This window comes from Xiphophorus couchianus, chromosome 7 (assembly GCF_001444195.1).
Source record: "Xiphophorus couchianus chromosome 7, X_couchianus-1.0, whole genome shotgun sequence".
NCBI classification, from domain to species: Eukaryota; Metazoa; Chordata; class Actinopteri; order Cyprinodontiformes; family Poeciliidae; genus Xiphophorus; species Xiphophorus couchianus.
Genome location: NC_040234.1, coordinates 628,818 through 648,853, shown reverse-complemented (window position 1 = coordinate 648,853; position 20,036 = coordinate 628,818). Strand labels below are relative to the sequence as shown.

The following is a 20,036-nucleotide window of genomic DNA, read 5'->3' as shown; positions in this document are numbered from 1 at the left end:
AACTGCCTAAACCCTCGATATAGACTCTTTTATAAATGCAGTCCTGAGGTTCATCTGTAGAAGAGGCCCACTTTCCACTATCAGATCTGATTATACCACAAATTTTGTTGCTGCAAATCGAGAGCTGAACGAGAATTTGGCTGAACTGAGCCATGCTAAAATTCAAAATGCTTTTGTCCAGGACAGATTCAAATGGAACTTTAACATCCCAGCAGCCTCTCACCAAGGTGGAGTTTGGTAGTGTCTGATTCATTCCATAAGAAGTATTTTAGTCTCACTTCTTAAAGAGCAAGTTTTGGATGCTAAAGGACTTCAAACTATCTTGTGTAAAGTTGAAGCCATATTAAACGACAGACCCATTACCAAAGTTTCAGATGACTCAAATGATTGTGAGGTACTCACACCCAAACATTTGTTGTTGCTGAAAAACAAACCAGTTTTGCCACCAGGATTGTTCAACCAAAATGATCTTTATGTCAGGAAAAGGTGGAAACAAGTGCAATACATGGAAGAGCTTTTCTGGAAAAGATGGCTTTCTGAGTACTTACCTCTGATGCAGGAAAGACAAAAATGGGCGTAAAGGACTAACAAATGTCTTATTCCTGGAGATATTGTCTTAATTACAGACTCCACAGCTCCAAGAGGATCATGGATGATGGCCAAAGTCTTGAGTGTAAACCAGGATGCAAAGGGCTTGGTGCGTTCTGTACGATACAAACAAAGACCAGTGTTTTGGAACGACCTGTGACCAAACTTCTTTTGCTACTGGAAGCATCCTCCTGAAGAATTAAGAACATGTTTGAGGAAATAGCCTCTTTTCCTTGTTAAAGTAATTGTGACAGTATTCACAATTAGGGGCCGTAGTGTTGGAGCTATTTATCCGTTACTTCTTTATCAATTTGAATCTTGGTTTACCTTATATATTTTGTATTATTTACAGAGTTTATTTGTAGGTTAATAATTGTTGATTTTTGTGACGGAGGAGCCGTCATGAACTAAGACCTAATTATAGAGTCAGAGTGCGCGCACACCCGCACACACATGCACACAATCACGTACACAATCACTAACTTACTTTTTGTTGCAGTTTAACCTGATGCGGTTCGTTGTGGGTGCACACGCGGTGTTCCTGCTTCAGTTAAACATTCATTCTAACCTGTTTTCAGTATTAAACTTTTTCCCGGTTCTGATTTCAAGTAGGGTGCTTCCGGATTGTGGCGTGCAGGGAGGGAGTCACATGAGGTGGTGATGTCATCAGAGCGCACTGGGTGTTGTTTATTAAATTGAGTATTGTATTTCGTTTACAAGTTTATTTTATTTTTTTCTTTTATTATTATTATTATTATGTATACTTTAAGAGTTGATTTGAGTTAAAAGTAATTGCTTAGTATTTTTGCTTGTTTGGATTGTCTGTGGGCGGAGCCTGTGGCTTTAAAAGCAGGGCTCTACTCCACAGGAGGGCAGTCTGTGGTTAGACTCCTGAAGAAGTCACGCTGGAGGTGATGGACTGTTGCAGTGAAGGTACTGATGATTATTTGATTTCTAACCTGTTCTGGATATCCTTCGTGTGTGGTCTGCACCTGCCATCTTTGTGCGAGCTAAATAAATTCCTCTAAAACAATCTCCGACTTGGACCAGTCATTATGTTTGACTAAATCATAATAGAACCCCGTCACAATTTTATTTATTTTTTGTTTCATTATTTTTGTTATTTGTTTTTCTAAGTAAGACAGGAAGAGCTGCGGGTCCATTTTTTCTAGCAGTATAGAGATTGGTATAGGACCAGCATGCATTGGGTTTGGGGCCTATGGTTTGTTACCAGAGCAGGAGAGGCAGCAGGAAAACAATGAAAAGTTTGAATTTTGTTATTTGCTTGCCAAACTGGTGAAAATAAATCATACAGAGCAATCTTCAAGCTTGGACATTGGACTTCTTTTGCCTGGGTATAAACTTCATCCCAGTGCAGCAGTAGTCGCTCATTGATTGAACTTTTATTGGATGTTTGGCTTGACAAACAATGGCCACTACAAAATTCTGATCCTGTATGATAAAACATACTTTTTTATATTTAATTAGTTAACGTTCTGATATTGTACATTACTGTAGTGCTTGTTATTGTAGTGCATGAATGCCATGCAGGGACATGAGGATGCAGACAGTCAGAATGAGAAGAGACAGGAGCAGCCAAGCAGGTAACACATAACAGTAGATATTTTAATTAAATTTTTGTGGCTGAAAATGACATAAGAAAAAAACATTTTGGCTCTTTTGCCTCAGACTGTTTTTCAACCTTTCAAGAGCCATGGTTCAGGTTTGGAAAGTTCTTGAATGAAGGGCTGGAAAGTGATACGACACTGAGTTATCAGTGTGTCTGTTAGATGTGAAAAGTATCATTTTATTTATTTTTGTAGGGCAAACTGTTGCATTAAGAGTTGTTCAAGAACAAAATGTGTTTTTTAGACTATATTTGTCAAACTGCTGTATTGAACTTAAAACTGCTAAGTCTCACTTTACAGTGTGCCACCTAGAGATGACAAAACATATACACACAATATGTGAATTTATTAACAGGGATGGCAGTGTTACTTTGAAAAAGTAAGTTGATTACTCAATGAAAAATCCATCCATCAGCTAGAAAATGTGCATCTCTATTCCCTCCGTTGTTTATGTTTGTGTTGCTGGCATGTGACGTAGAAAAAAGAGGAAAGCAACAATATATGTTCATACTTTAAAATATGAAAAATATAGTAATCAGTGACTTGAACATGTATTTTTAATTTGATTATAGGATTGTAAATAGTACCCCTTGTTTCACTAATGAAACAAAGGGTCAAATTAGAGTAACGTGTCACTCAGTAACGTATTGATGACATCATCATTTATGACATTTCTGCTCAAACTATTTACGGATCTGTTAGGTTTCCGATATGTGTCCCCCCCAATGATAAACTCTTTTCTACGCCCTTGGTTCCATTTGTATGACTTGCATGGCTTGTAACATTTGATCACTTTTCAGCATTAAAGCCTGTTTTTTTTTTTTTATAACCCCTCCAAGGGGTCTTTTTGTGGGCTCTAGAGTCCCTTTTTGTGAAGTAGGCTGACAGGAAAGGGGGAAGGAGAGGGGGGAAGACATGCGGTAAACGTCGCAGGGTCCGGGAGTTGAATCCGCTACAGCGGGTCGCGCTAACCCCTACGCCACCATGGCATGCCCCAAGCCTGTTTTATATTTAACCAAATCTCATTATTTCTCAAGGTAAGGCCCCCGAGGGGTTTTGGTCGAGTCCTGAAACTGGTAAAAAGGACCTGGGTGGTGCACAGAGGGGAAAATGGGTGAACTACAAAAACATGTTTGTGAGTTTGCAGACATCACTAGCTGCTTTCTGAGTATGTTTCTGAGTAGCCTTATACCCTTGCACCTCCAGACAACCGGTTGCTGGTAAAATGGTGAGGAAATATTTCTCCTGTGTCATATATCTCGGTGGCCCTGAACCTTCGAGTTATTTATTAATCTTCTGGGAAGACGTCGTTGTTTCATGAAGATTTTTCGTGGGGCTGATTCATTCATTCTTTCCATGTGGAAAGGAGAGCTGAGGAGAGGCAGAGCTGAGCTGTACGGCACGGGAGCTACAGCGGTCAAAACACTACTCCATCCATTTTCTGTACAACCTTGTCCCTAGTAGGGTCGGGAAGGCTGCTGGAGCCCATCCTTAGCGAAAGTTTCGGGCGAGAGGCGGGGTACACCCTAGGACAGGTCACCAGTCTGTCGCAGGGCTCACACATAGGGAGAATTTAGAGAGACCAATTTACCTGACAGTCATGTTTTTCACTGTGGGAGTACCGAGATGCACGGGGAGAACATGCAAACTCCATGCAGAAAGATTGTCTCTATCAGTTTTGCTCATGGAGAGACTAACATTTTTGCCGATTCTTCTCTGCAGAACATCCAGTGAGGTTGGTTGGAGAGTGCTTGTGAACAGCAGTTTTAGGCTCTTTCCACAGATTCTCCATTGGATTCAGATCTGGACGTTGACTTGGAAATTCTAACACCTGGATACATTTATTTGTAAACCATTTCATTGTAGATTTTGCTTTATGTTTGGGATCATTGTCTTGTTGGAAGATAAATCTTCATCCCAGTCTCAGGTCTTTCACAGACTCCAACAGGTTTTCTTTCCAGAATGGTTCTGTATTCGGCTCCATCCATCTTCCCATCAATTTTAACGTCTTCCCTGTCCCTTTTTTTTAGATCTTTATCTTTGAAGCCTGAAAAGGGGCAAAAGGTTGAAAAGTTCAAAGGGCCAAATACTTCCGCATAGTATTAATTTAGTCAAAGTGGCCCAATGAGAGTGGAACTAAAGCAGGAGAATAATGAGAAAGAACGAATTAGTAATGTAGCAACACCCAGAGCTAGCAAAATCTGGATCAACTGTTGTTTTCAAATAGTATGAGCCTTTTACTCATTTGAGTCAAGAAAAATGACTGACTGTTCAGCTCCCCTTAGTCAAAGTGGCACAAAAAGAGTGGATCCCAACACCGCTATCAGTAACTCAAGCTTAAATGCAAGAATTTCCACTTGCCTTGTTTTCTTTAAAAAAAAAATTAACAGAACACCACTCAAGGTAAAGCATCAATTCATACCTTTCCCAACGATGCAACAACTCTGACTGGACAAAACAAGAAATAAATACCAATCCTTTGACTGGTTTACAACCTCACTCCATAATTAACTGCTATTATAAGAATAAAATAAAAATAAATAATCAGAAGAAGAATAGATGTTAAAAATAAGATTATTAATTTGTATCTAGATGTGTGTAAATTTGAGTCCAACCATACCTCCCAGGAGTTTTTTCTGTATGTGTGGATTTGGAGTGGAACATCGCTGGAGTCCAATAGCACCCAAAGCTGTCCTTTCATGTCAAAGCCTATGTCCATGGGACGGTGGAAAAGGTGGAGTTTACTGTGAAGCCTCAGCTTCTCATCATTGGTTTGCTCCAAGGTGAAAATGTAAACGTTCATCAGTCTGAGAACACATACCAAAAGTCAAAAGCATAAAAGACTCTTACTAATTGGGCAATATGTGCTTTTGCAAGAAACGGTTCATGGCCTAAACTCTGTCATTGTTGTCTGTCTTGGTCTCTACAGACATGTTCTAAAAAAACTGATTTGTAATGTGACATTTGAAGCTGCAGGTCAGTGGCTGCAACTAATCAACCCTGTGACTTCTGCTTTGAAAGCCCTGTCCACTTTCATACAACCCTAACCACAGGTTTAGAAGTTTAAAATTTCCACCAGTGGGTTGAATAAAAGGATGCAAGCAGTGTTCAGACAATCCTAATGGTACTTCAGGAACAGTGTGGTAGGGGTCCTTTGCTTGTGTCCCTGGTGGGACACTTTTTGCAAGATACAGAACTTCTAGTCTACAGTCATGGCCAAATGTTTTGAGAATGATTCAAATGTTAATATTTACAAAGTGTGCTGCTTCAGTTTTTATAACGGCAGTTTGCATATACTCCAGAATGTTAGAAAGAGTGATCAGCGTAACAGCAAAAAATTGCAAAGTCAATATTTGCCTAGAAAATGAACTTTATCCCCCAAAACACATTTCAACTTCATTGCAGCCCTGCCTTAAAAGGACCAGCTAACATTGTTTCAGTGATTGCTCCATTAACACAGGTGTGGGTGGCGATGAGGACAGGGCTGGAGATCAATCTGCGATGATTAAGTAAGAATGACACCACTGGACACTTTAAAAAGAGGCTGGTGCTTGGCATCATTGTTTCTCTTCTGTGAACCATGGTTATCTCGAAAGAAACACGTGCAGTCATCATTGCACTGCACAAAAATGGCCTAACAGGAAAGAGAATCACAGCTAGAAAGATTGCACCTCAGTCAACAATCTATCGCATCATCAAGAACTTCAAGGAGAGAGGTTCCATTGTTGCCAAAAAGGCTTCAGGGCGCCCAAGAAAGACCAGCAAGCGCCAGGACCGTCTCTTAAAAGTGTTTCAGCTGCGGGATCGGGCTACCAGCAGTGCAGAGCTTGCTCAGGAATGGCAGCAGGCAGGTGTGAGTGCATCTGCACGCACTATGAGGCGGAGACTCTTGGAGCAAGGCCTGGTCTCAAGGAGGGCAGCAAAGAAGCCACTTCTCTCCAGGAAAAACATCAGGGACAGACTGATATTCTGCAAAAGGTACAGGGAGTGGACTGCTGAGGACTGGGGTAAAGTCATTTTCTCTGATGAATCCCCTTTCCAATTGTTTGGGACATCTGGAAAACAGCTTGTTCGGAGAAGACAAGGTGAGCGCTACCACCAGTCTTGTCTCATGCCAACTGTAAAGCATCCTGAAACCATTCATGTGTGGGGTTGCTTCTCAGCCAAGGGAGTCGGCTTTCTCATAGTCTTACCTAAAAACACAGCTATGAATAAAGAATGGTACCAGAATGTCCTCCGAGAGCAACTTCTCCCAACCGTCCAAGAGCAGTTTGGTGATGAACAATGCCTTTTCCAGCATGATGGAGCACCTTGCCATAAAGGAAAGGTGATATCTAACTGGCTCAGGGAACAAAACATAGAGATTTTGGGTCCATGGCCTGGAAACTCCCCTGATCTTAATCCCATTGAAAACTTGTGGTCAATCATCAAGAGACGGGTGGACAAACGAAAACCTAGGAATTCTGACAAAATGCAAGCATTGATTGTGCAAGAATGGACTGCTATCAGTCAGGATTTGGTCCAGAAAGTGATTGAGAGCATGCCAGGGAGAATTGCAGAGGTCCTGAAGAAGAGGGGTCAACACTGCAAATATTGACTTGCTGCATTAACTCATTCTGTCATTAAAAGCTTTTGTTACTCATAATATGATTGCAATTGTATTTCTGTATGTGATGACAACATCTGACATACACACATGAAAACCAGAGGGCAGCAGATCATGTGAAAATATAATATTTGTGTCATTCTCAATACTTTTGGCCATGACTGTATATCCTGGAAGTTCCAGAATTGGCTTTGTGCTGTTAAAAAAATCCTTTTTCAGCTTCTGGTGTACAAGACTGTGAAGGAATGTAAAGAAAATTGATGTAGAGTTCACACAATGTAACAAAGATAATGTAATTTTGGGTACAATTGAATAGTGACGAATATGGCAAATAGTAAATTTTGTATTTGAATTCAGGTAGTTTACAGCATAAATCTTGGCCCTTTCAGGGGGCGGAGGTAACCCAGAGTTTGTTAATTTACCAGGCTTTGTTTTGCTATTCACACACTTTTATTATTGATTTTGGGCAATAAGCTGCAGATTTGAAAGAAACACTTGGTTACTTATCACCACCACAACAAGATCCATAACTTTGACTGTAAATGCTACAAGAAAAAAGAATTTTCCATTTTGGACACTGACATGTCAGCTGCAAACTTCCTCCAGAATTTCTATACAACATGCGACAATTCTTTAGGATAAGAAAGAGGGGCCGTACATAAGAATAAAGAAATCTTTAACCTCACATGCATACAGGCCTTACTTTGGTGATGACTACATTCTCCATAAAAATATGATTGAATAATAATATACGCCAGAACCGCATTTACGTTTCTCATAGGGTTTGTTTATGAACGTTTATTATTTGTAGAGCATGATTAGAATTCATAGCACTAAATAATTCTTTGTGAAATGTGTTCCAGCATAATATGGTGGATTGGATAGGCTTGTCCATCCTAAGCTTATGTCTACGCCACTGCACCCTGCACCAGACCTGCCCAGCATTACTGCAGCTTGGCTGAGTAGGATACGACAGTGACAGACAGCTTTTAAACATGTTAACGGTTAGGTTTAGCGTAAGGTTCAGCCTGTAGAAATGAATGAAATATGAGTTAAAGTCAATGCAAAGTCTCTATGAAGATAGAATGACACACCGGAGTGTGCATGGTTGAGTAGAAAACAGATTTCCAGGCACTCTGCACTCACCCGTCGCACAACACAGCTACATCACGGCCACCTGGGGAACTGCAGATACGAAACACAGCTGTGTTCTGGAAAATAAAGACAGATTTAAAGATTTAACTGATAGTATACTGACAGAAAAAGAAACAGCAATCTTTCATTAAAAGCAAATATTTCAGAAACTTTAAAAGGGCAATGTATGCATGTTGTTATTTATTTTCCATTTTATGGCCACTCATATGGCTAGGCAAAACAATAATGATATCAATATCAATAGAAATTAAAGCTGCAAGCAGCATTGGCGGCCATCACAGCTCAGTGCCACGGTTATCTATGCTTAGTGGATATGGTTTTAATATTGCATCACATAGAGGGAGAAGCAGGATGAATGACCCAACAATCTTCAGTATTTTCTCAGAGTGGGCAGTGTTTAGTGATGTCATTAATGTGCTCCCTGATGATGCCCAAAAAAATCAGCTACCAGCCAGTGTTGACAGAAGGATTTAGTTTTATGTTGTTCTGTCATTAAATACATGTCCAAATCTATATGAATCATAGAGTAAAAGGAAGAGAACTTGCAAGAAAACAGGCCCTGCCTGTTCAAAAGAGGCAGGGCCAAGGTGATGCCATCAGTGTTGGTCAGTAATGAGAGATAAAAGTGTGATAAACCTGTGACCTTGTGTGTGGAAATTATTGGTGTTTACATGGTGAATTGGCAGATTTTGGGACTTGGCCACGCCCACATGCTTTCATATACAAAAAAGATTTTGATAACTATTGACCTTCAATGCCTCAAGACTGAAAGACACACTGGAGTGTGCATGTGTGAGTAATTCTGAAATCTGCATCTTATAACTTGTAGGAGGAGTTCGCTCAGATACAATGTATACAAAAATTACAGAATAACTGCTTTGACCCAAAATGGCCGACTTCCTGTTGGGTTTGGGCCACGTCTCCAAGAAACTTTTTTTTAGGTCCTGTCAAGATACATGTGTACCGAATTTTATGATTGTTGGTCAAAGAATAGCTTGGGCCTGATTTTTAAAAAAAGATTTTTAGGGGGGGCTATGGATAAATTGGGCCATGCCCACATATTGGATTGCAGTCTTGTTGGGGTGTGGACTAGGATCAATCATATGCCCCTTTTCCACTGGTTCTACTTCGGTAGTCCCGCTCTACTCTGCCCGGCCTCACTCCACTCTACGAAATTCCACTGACCCAGCTAGATCTGTAGCAGGGTGACACCTGCTGGCGGTAGGGGGTATAGCGCCCCGTCTCCAGGTGGACAACACCATGTGCTGTGTTTCCTTACTATGCAGCATAAGGCGTGTTGTTGTTTTTCCGAGTCAAAAGAAGAAGAGAGAGCTGAGCTATTGCTTTATTGCCTGATTGTGATTTTTCTTAGATTTCAAGAAAAGGCGCAACAGGAGGAATGCTGTAAATGTGGTGAGAAGGACAGCTGATTTCTACCTTGTAGCTGGAGGAAAGCAGGTGACCCAGACGTTGCAGGGTAAGATAACACAGATTTATGTTTTCCAACTACCATAAAACTTGTAGTGCCAAATATACATGTGGCAATTTTAGCCAGGGTGGTGTTGCAAATAACTTAGTGACAGAATTGCATGCTGGTACTGCACATTCATAATATTCCAATCTATTTTCAGATGTTTGTAAACTATTGCCACAGACCATCGTGGTTCTTTCTGCAGCCTCTGAGTTGCAGGATGTTTCATCAGTGTCTGTCTTCCTGACTGTCAGTCAGTGTTTACCTTCACGATGTCCAGAGACCTTCACCTTTCTGGAGCAGGAATCAGATGAGCTCAATGTGCTGATAAAACATTTGCTAATTTACAAAATATGGCTAGTGTTCTCACAGAGTTTAAATGCATTAATCTGTCTGTTTTTAATTTCTCAAATGTTTAATTATGATTCATCTGATACTCAATTTATATTGAACATCAGATAATTTGTAACCTTGTAAAACCTTGTAAACCTTGTAAAACTTGTAAGCTTAATTAAGGTTACAAGTTTTGGAAACATTTTCTGACTTTCCTACATTGAATATTTTCCAAGAAGACAGCTAAACAGTGAGTGGATAGAATTATGTTGTACAAAGTAGAAATTAACAAACATGACTTGTATTTTTGGTTCTTGTTAATAGCAACCCCGACAGTAATGTCAAAATGTTTGGTTTGCTGAATAATGTGCTCACTTTTAGACGCCTTTACTGGAAATCTACCATATCAAGTGTCAATGAAATACACATATAATGTTGTTATATAACGTGTAATGTACAAACAATACAATGTTATTTCACTCTGTCTAAAGGTCCTCACATTTTTGGGAGGATTGTATTAGGACCTTGATGCCATACAAACTACAGTATGTACATTAATGTATGGAGTGGGCATGGGTGGAAATGCCAGGGGTCGGGGGGACGGGGGGGACGGGGGGGACGGGGACGGGGGGTGCGAACCCCCCCAATCTTGGAAAAGTCTATAATTGTCCCCCCCAACAAATCATAAAAGAAATCTTTGTATTTAAACAGTATCAATGTGAAAAGGCAAAAGAAACAAAGAATGAAATATATCTGCCATTTATCTAAGAAAAACATAAGAATAAATTCTTAGTTTCCCCCCCACCAGTTAGAACAATGGTTCAGTCCAATATTTAGGAGGAGCAACAGCAGCACTGCAGAATGACACAGGCTCTGTTAGAGCCATTGAAGTGAGGAGCTAGCTGTGTCTCTGCAGCACAAACAAAAAACCTTCCCGTAAGTAAATACTTAAAGCAAGAGACATGTAAACCTTTTATTTACTTCCACTGCTCAATAGGGTGAAACACATTAACAATAAACACCAGACTGCTGTTTGTTTAATTACTTTGGCTGAATTATGATAAACTGCCTCGTTATGCCTTGGAAATCAAAACTGGCTGCATTTCTTTGATAGACTTAGCTTTGTTTTTCTCAAAGGCAGCAAATATTTCAGTCATATTTAGCTCTCTAACTCTTATGTTAATGAGAACATTTGAAACAGGAAGGGCTGATCGCTACAACCAGCCAACAGCTCAGAGTGTGGGAGCTGAGAGCAGAGAGACAGAGCACATAGAAAGACAGAAAATTATGTCTTTATTTCTTACCATCTCCAACATAGAGCCTTTATTTTTGTAAAGGTATAGCAGATATTAGATCAGTGACACTGAGCCAATCTCATATCTAAACATTTAAATTTTAGTTTGACTTCTATGGGTCTCAACAGTTTGTATACTGAGAAAAACACACTCTTAATGTCTACTAGTCGTTTTTGGTCTTGCAGCTTGAACACATGAAACACTTTTTAAACCACATTTTATGTTACATTTCACTGTAACTTTGCTGACACGCCCCTCCACCCAACACTGCTCTTTAAAATTTTCCCTGTTTATTGTCCTCCCCATTAATAAAATGGGATTTCCTCCATTGGCAATGGGAAAAATAACTCAAAACCACTCATTCTTTTTTCTCGCTCTCTGTGTCGGCTTTATGTTACACACAGACTCGTTGCCCTAGCAATTGACAACAACTACACTTTAAGTTTCAGGATAGAACAGAACGTAAAACAGAACATTCAGTTCGTTACAGTTTTATGTTTTTAGGCTTGATGTGTATTTTGCGATTATTAATAAATGGTAGCTGTGGTAGATTAGCTACCACTGCTATTATTAGCCAAGCTAATACAGCGGTGGTTGATTAGCTAATTTAAACACCTGCTTTACTGAGATGATCCGTCAGTTTGTCTGTAGGTTGCATTTTTTATTTTTAAGCTGTACCAAAACACACCTTAATCCACAGCACAACTATATTTTAAGTTTGTCAAAGCCAAGCAAGCAACTGACATACTTCCCTGTCAATCATTATTTGTTTTTCTTAATTAAAACTTTTTTCTGACTTTGTTATCTAGTCATAGTGTAGGCAATTCAAGTACTGCATCCCTTTTTCTTTCATATACAGAGCTTACATTTAAGTCTAGCAGGGAAATTGCGTGGGTGACATCTTGCTGCAAGGGGTCTATAGTTTAAAATAACACTGGAGCTTATTTAAAAATATCACAAAATATATCATGTATCATGATATAGCAAAAATACAGTATATCAGGATGTTAGATTTTCCTCATATTGCCCAGCCCTAGATAAAAGTAGTGGAATTTAAATGTGAAAGACCAACAAAAAGTGGTACACAATTGTGAAGCAGAAAGAAAATTATATATGATTCAAAAAGAAATTTCCAAATAAACTAAAAGACAGAATGTAGAGATTTAAAATATTAGACAATTATTTAACTATTATTTAGCAAATAAAAATTTACCTATTCTTTGTATCTTAAAATTTTTTAATAAACTATAATCTATTGTATTTGATTTAAAATATTGAACGAGCAAAAGTATTTTTCTTTTTTTTTTTGTAGACAATATTTGATCATCTTACATTTCCTTTGGCAGTATCAGAGCATAGCTTGTCTTCAAGCTGTCCAAGGTCCCAGCTTTGCAGTTTGCGACCAGACTCAAACTCCCACAGCTTCACTGTTCCATCCTGACAAATATAAGATTCGACAGGTTCATCATTACAGCTCTTTATGATAAAAATCAGCATTAAACCCATGGTCTCAGATTTTTACAGGTTTAAAAAAACAAACGAAAGCATCCAAAACAAGTGACGAATGCATTTTACACCCTAAATTTTTATAACTCCTGCAACTCTCATTTGAAAGGTGGTGCATGTCTATAAAACCAAATTTAGTATCAGTGCTGCAAAAAGAGATATTTACCTAAGTGCATAGCCTAACAAAGGGAAACACACACACACATGCATACCCCTGATCCGGACAGCAGCCAGTGTGGATGTCCTTTTGGGATCTCTAGCGTGCTGACAAACCTGATAGAAAAAACGTTACAACTTTATTTTATTAACACAGCACCTTCACTCACCACCAAAGAGCAAACATGTCAAATTTAATCAGATTTACTTAGAATGCTTCCATTCATGTCCAAGCTCAAACAAATTTGATGATAACATTCATTGAATTATTTAAAGTTCAAAAGTTGTTGTAAATCTGATGCAAAGTAGCAATTATTGTGGGCTTTTATAAAAATAGATGCTAACAACACAGCTAAAACAATGACGTTCAAGCAGTATCCAGTATTTTCCATCCATATAATATCATTTTACATCACAGTCAAGTACATATGCTACCTTCAGTCATTACAGAAATAAAATGTTTGAGTGTTTTTGGTGCTGAATCCTGATACATAAAGTTGCGTTGTTGTCAGCTGCTATGGCAACGAGTCTGCGTGTATCGCAAAGCTGACAGAGAGAGAGAAAAAGAATGAGTAGCTTTGAGTTATTTTTACCATTGCATAGCACTAAATGAATCATACCTACATCTCCAGGTTTCACTTTAACGTTATAGTTCTGCTGTTGCAGCATGGCTATGAACGGCATGAAAAAGAATAGTCTCATTTGGTGGGGGCAGGGGCGGATCTACTGGGGTGGCATGGGGTGGCAGTTGCCACCCCAACTGAGAGCCTTGCCACCCCTGTTGCCACCCCAGCTGGCGACAATGAATTCAATAAATAGTTATAGCAAATCTGACATTACGCGCATTAATCTCTTTTTTCCGACAACATTGAATGCAACACAATGTAACCTGACAGTAGCAGAATGTGCAGAGAAGAACAGAGCGCGAGGCAGCAGCATTTACATATATGGATGGATGTATATTACTTGGCTGGACATGACGTGGCTTATTGTGCGCCACACACGTGCCATTGCTGTCCATTAAGTCAGAAATATCGGTGGTCAGGAAAATACCACAATCACCCATAGAATCTGACAAAAGGACACAATGTTTAGTGGTTAATTCAACCCTTTGACAGCCATAGATAACAAGGTTGAAGTGTTTCACATTTAACATGTGAGGAAAAAATTTTTATTTAGAGAAAATATTGAAAAAGTGAGCAGTGAGGTAGTTATGCTAGCCTAACTATAGCTAGCCTGCTATTATACTCTGATAACTTTAACATGTGCTGCGCAGTTCGGTGTGTTTTGGTTCCATTAGCACTAAAAGAGGACAACCTGCACACCAAGTCATCAGTAGAGCAGGTGTTTAAATCAGCTAATCAACCACCGCAGTGTTAAGGCGAAAATATATTAATAATGACAATATATTGGTGGCAGCCCTCTCCATGGGCTGCCACCAATATCGTGGTGGAGGGGTTTGAGTGCTCCAATGATCCTAGGAGCTATGCTGTCTGGGGCTTCATGCCCCTGGTAGGGTCACCCAAGGCAGACAGGTCCTAGGTGAGGGACCAGACAAAGCGCAGCCCGAAGACCCCAGTGACGGATAAAAACATTGGATTTGGCGTTCCCTCGCCCGGACACGGGTCACCGGGGCCCCACTCTGGAGCCAGGCCTGGAGGGGGGGCACGATGGCGAGCGTCTGGTGGCCGGGCATTAACCCATGGAGCACGGCCGGGCTCAGCCCGAAGAGGAAACATGGGTCCCCCCTCCCATGGGCCCACCACCTGTGAGAGGGGCCAAAGGGGTTGGGTGCAGTGTGGGATGGGTGGCGGCAGAGGGAGGGGACCCTGGCGATCCGATCCTCAGTTGCAGAAGCTGGCTCTTGGGACGTGGAATGTCACCTCTCTGGTGGGGAAGGAGCCGGAGCTAGTGTGTGAGGTCGAGAGGTTCCGGCTAGAAATAGTCGGTCTCACCTCGACGCACGGCTCTGGGGCTGGACATACTTCCACTCTGGAGTTGCCCAAGGTGAGAGGCGTCGGGCAGGAGTGGGCATACTTGTTGCTCCCCATCTCGGCGCCTGTACGTTGGGGTTTACTCCGGTGAACAAGAGGGTAGCCTCCCTCCGCCTACGGGTGGGGGGACGGGTCCTGACTGTAGTTTGTGCTTACGGGCCGAACGACAGTTCAGATTACCCACCCTTTTTGGAGTCCTTAGAGGGGGTACTGGAGAGTGCTCCTCCTGGGGACTCCCTTGTTCTACTGGGGGACTTCAACGCTCACGTGGGCAATGACAGTGAGACCTGGAGGGGCGTGGTTGGGAGGAACAGCCCCCCCGATTTGAACTCGAATGGTGTTCTGTTGTTGGACTTCTGTGCTCGTCATGGATTGTCCATATCGAACACCATGTTCAGGCATAAGGGTGTTCATATGTGCACTTGGCACCAGGACACCCTAGGCCGCAGTTCGATGATCGACTTTGTCGTCGTTTCATCGGATCTGCGGCCGTATGTCTTGGACACTCGGGTGAAGAGAGGTGCGGAGCTGTCCACTGACCACTACCTGGTGGTGAGTTGGCTCCGGTGGTGGGGGAGGAAGCCGGTCAGACCTGGCAGGCCCAAACGTGTTGTGAGGGTCTGCTGGGAACGTCTGGCGGAATCCCCTGTGAGACGGAGCTTTAACTCCCATCTCCGGCAAAACTTTGAACACGTCCCGGGGGAGGTGGGGGACATGGAGTCTGAGTGGACTGTGTTCCGTGCCTCCATTGTCGAGGCAAGGCTCCGGGGGTGGATGAGATCCGCCCGGAGTTCCTTAAGGCTCTGGATGTTGTAGGGTTGTGTTGGCTGACGCAACTCTGCAATATCGCATTTACATCGGGGGCAGTTCCCCTGGACTGGCAGACCGGGGTGGTGGTCCCCCTGTTCAAAAAGGGGGACCGGAGGGTGTGCTCCAATTATAGAGGGGTCACACTCTTAAGCCTCCCTGGCAAGTCTATTCAGGGGTCCTGGAGAGGAGGGTCCGTCGGATAGTCGAACCTCGGATTCAGGAAGAGCAGTGTGGTTTTCGTCCTGGTCGTGGAACACTGGACCAGCTCTACACCCTCGGCAGGGTTCTGGAGGGTGCATGGGAGTTCGCCCAACCAGTCTACATGTGTTTTGTGGACTTGGAGAAGGCATTCGACCGTGTCCCTCGGGGAGCCCTGTGGGGGGTCCTCCGGGAGTATGGGGTACCGGGCCCTTTGATACGGGCTGTCAGGTCCCTGTAAGAAAGGTGTCAGAGTCTGGTCCGCATTGCCGGTAGTAAGTCGGGCTCGTTTCCGGTGAGAGTTGGACTCTGCCAGGGCTGCCCTTTGTCACCGATTCTGTTCATCACTTTCATGGACAGAATTTCTAGGCGCAGCCAAGGTGTTGAGGGGATCCGATTTGGTGGCCTTAGGATCTCATCTCTGCTTTTTGCGGACGATGTGGTCCTTTTGGCTTCATCGGGTCGTGATCTGCAGCTCTCGCTGGAGCGGTTCGCAGCCGAGTGTGAAGCGGCCGGGATGGGGATCAGTGCCTCCAAATCCGAGGACATGGTCTTGAGCCGGAAAAGGGTAGAGTGCCTTCTCCGGGTCGGGGGGGTGTCCTGCTCCAAGTGGAGGAGTTCAAGTATCTCGGGATCTTGTTCACGAATGGGGGAAGAAGGGAGCGGGAGATCGACAGGCGGATTGGCGCAGCATCTGCCGTCAAGCGGGCGCTGTACCGGTCCGTCATGGTGAAGAGAGAGCTGAGCCAAAAAGCGAGGCTCTCGATTTACCGGTCGATCTATGTTCCCACCCTCATCTATGGTCATGAGCTTTGGGTCATGACCAAAAGAACAAGATCGCGGATACAAGCGGCCGAAATGGGTTTTCTCTGTAGGGTGGCTACGTAGGGTGGCCCTTAGAGATAGGGTGAGAAGCTCAGTCATCCGGGAGGGACTCAGAGTAGAGCCGCTGCTCCTTCACATCGAGAGGAGCCAGTTGAGGTGGCTCGGGCATCTGGTCAGGATGCCTCCTGGACGCCTCCCTGGTGAGGTGTTCCGGGCACGTCCCACTGGGAGGAGGCCCCAGGGAAGACCCAGGAAACGCTGGAGGGACTATGTCTCTCGGCTGGCCTGGGAACGCCTCGGGATTCCCCCGGAAGAGCTGGAAGAAGTGGCCGGGGAGAGGGAAGTCTGGGCCTCCCTTCTGAAGCTGCTACCCCCGCGACCCGACCCCAGATAAGCGGAAGATAGATAGATAGATGGATGAATGGATGGATGGATGGATAATAGATTCAAGATATGGATCTCAAAAGGATTAACTACCTATTATTCATTTGTCCACACAGGGATATTTCAGAGTTTTGAAACCTTACAGAAGGATCATGGACTGGAAAAAGATGATTTTTTTAGATACCTGCAGTGAGACATTATTTTAATAGACATTTTAAAGAGGTGTTAAGAAAAAGTGATTCAAGTTTCATGGGGGTATTTCTATCACTATTTAAGCCCAGATCAGACAGCAGAATTTTCTCTAAATTATATAATACCATACAGCTATCTAAACATGAGAATACAGAATACATAAAGAGAAAACGGGAAAAGGAAATGAAGGTAATAATCTCACAAGAAGGCTGGGAGGAAATATGTCAACTGCAGTGGGCCTTGACCGGATCAAACACATGGCGGGAGTTTTGCTGAAAAACATTGCACAATCTTTTGTTCCACGCATTCAGAGACGATATCAAAGAAACGGGGACGCCTGCTGGAGACTTGGTGGGTCTAAGGGAGCCATCCACTCCCTTCCATGATTTTTGGGACTGCCAGGTAATAAGACCATATTGGGAAGAGTTCCACAAACACATTGAAAACATAATTAATGTAAGCATTCCATTCAAATGTGAAACATTGTACTTGGGCAACTTACATTTGGACACATGGACCAATAAAGACTAAAAACCACTGAGTATACTGGCAGCCAGTAAGAAATCCATCACAAGGAATGCTAAAACCAGATCCACCCACTATCAATGAATGGCTTGAAATTGTTTACCAGATTATGTTATGGAAAAGATTTCTTTTTCCCTCCAAGTTGAAAAAGGAAAATTTTATAAGATCTGGACCAAATGGACTGAGTATGTAAAACCAATTAGATCTGTCTTCATTTGCTTGTACTTGTGAATTATGTCTCCTGCCCTTTTATGTTCTTGTGGTTTTTATTGCTCGAGGTGGTGCAATCCCCATTTCTGTTCAATTTTGTTTATTTCTGTTGTCGTTCAAAACTAAAATTAGTAATAGTCTGTAAAAGAAAATACCAGAAAGGCAGTATGGACAAAATCATTTGGATTCTCTGCTTCTATCCTCATATACGACCTGAAATGGGTAAAGCTGTAATTAATGAATGTGATGGAAATCTGTCTTTCTAAATTTAAAAAAAAAATCCACCTACACAACTGTAAATCTTATATGAAATTACAAAGTCAAATAGTTTTGTTAGTTATCCTAGTGAGTACAGCTAGTTATACTTTTTTTTAATGTAGGTGTACTCACTGGTGATGCCCTAAGCAGTAAGACTGGATATTATAAGGGGACCTGCGATGGCTCACTCTGATCTTCTCATCACGGTCAGCTGTAATGATGTATTGGTCATCTGCAGATATGGTCTAAATGACAGGGAATAGAGCAGTTAGTCATAACCCCTTATGTTTAACCCATTCAAACTTAACCACTAACCCTAAAAGTAAAACTGACAAGAGCAGATAAAAATCAACTGGCCGAGGCAAGTTTCAACCTTAAGAACGTTGACATCAAATTTAATTCTGTCTTTATTTAGCATACCAATTTGCTTGAGACATTTTTAAAGACATCTTAATGTCTCTGGGGAGGACCAGATGCAAGTTAAACTTTAGAAACACACAAAAAGAACAATTCTATTTAATGGCAATGTTTATGAAACTTCACTCAAAATTTACATAATTCAATTCACTTTCATTCTAATCTATTTATAATATTCATACAAATAATAGAGAGAACCAAGTTTTGCTACTTTGTTTCACAATATTGGTTCTGTAATACTTAGCTCAAAGTAAATCAAAAGTTAATCTATGCTTTGTTAAAAAAATTAAATAATACAAAAAAAATAAAATATGCTGCTCTATCAATCTGTAATTGTATGATTTCATACTAATTTATACAGTTTCTTTTAAAGATATAAAATCAGTAGCTGTGGTACAAAAACAAACAAATAACAATCCCATATTGTACAATTATTGTAGACGTAGAAATAAGTCAGCATTAAAATGTTTTCATGATAAGCTACCTAATTGTTTTGTCACCACCAAAAAACAATTAATTAAACACAACTGTTCATACAAGATGGGAGATAGGTGGACATATTTGGAGATTGGTTGAAAGTTAAACACTTATCTTAATCCCTCATCATCCATAATACTTGATCCTTACCACAGCAAGCAACATCGAAAGGTGACCCATCTTCAGCTCACCGTCCTTCTCTGGTTCAACCACAGAAAAGGAGTAAACATCTCCAGACTTGTCAGCCACCAGCAGTTCATCTTCAGCCGGGCTGAACACTAGTGATGTGCACCTCCTAATCACCCACCTGTGGGTGATTCAAACACATTCAAATTTTAAAATACTTTATTGATCCCAAAGGGAAATTACATCTTGTTTTAACATATTAATTCCAGATCTCCTGTAGCGGTCTGTTTTACAGCAAATCTGAGGAAGCCTTTGACTAAAGACACTCTGTTTTCCCAAGACATTCTCATGAAGAGGATGGTCAGGGTTGTTCATAATTTTCTTAATTTTATGAAGAATTTGTCTTTGCAACATCACCTCCAGAGGTTCCACAGTCGTCCCCAGAACAGAACCAGCCTTCTTTAGGAGGGTTAGCGTACCGCTAGAGGGGGGAGGTGGGTCGAAGGGGGGCCGGGGCTAGCGTACCGTTAGAGGGCGGGGGGGACGGATGGGGGCAGGGATGGACAGCGTATTGCAAGAAGAGGGAGGAGGTCTGACTGTATGCTAACCCCTTCTGCCCCCCCCGATATGCTATTTTATTTATATAATTATAAGTAATTTCCACTATCAGTAATGTTGAAAGATTCATTAGAGCCTCTTTCATTAGAGCCTCATTGATGACTGTATGTTGAAGCACTGAGGAGTTACAGTCATTTGAAGTGTGAACATCATGTGTTGTCCAAGTGTGCCATTTGGAGACTAAATTTGGAGGATGTACAACACATGTACATCCTCTAAAATAAACATGTCCAAAATGACATTTCTTTTTTGGGCTATTTTGAT

At 41.7% G+C, this 20,036-nt stretch overlaps 1 protein-coding gene across 4 annotated transcripts in view; it reads right to left on the bottom strand.

Moving 5' to 3' along the window:
* wdr4 (WD repeat domain 4) overlaps positions 1-20,036 on the bottom strand; it is a 41,832-nt gene that overhangs the window by 11,090 nt on the left and 10,706 nt on the right. For 3 of the 4 annotated variants that reach the window (XM_028023218.1, XM_028023220.1, XM_028023219.1), the window contains exons 4-9: positions 19,179-19,335; positions 18,267-18,379; positions 12,795-12,855; positions 12,409-12,513; positions 7,969-8,033; positions 4,837-5,023 (exon numbers count right to left, since the gene is read on the bottom strand). In XM_028023218.1, coding sequence (XP_027879019.1) covers positions 4,837-5,023; positions 7,969-8,033; positions 12,409-12,513; positions 12,795-12,855; positions 18,267-18,379; positions 19,179-19,335 — 688 coding nt within the window. Of the gene's footprint in view, positions 1-827; positions 4,264-4,836; positions 5,024-7,968; positions 8,034-12,408; positions 12,514-12,794; positions 12,856-18,266; positions 18,380-19,178; positions 19,336-20,036 lie in introns of those variants that run through there. The other variant, XM_028023221.1, reaches the window with a different exon arrangement.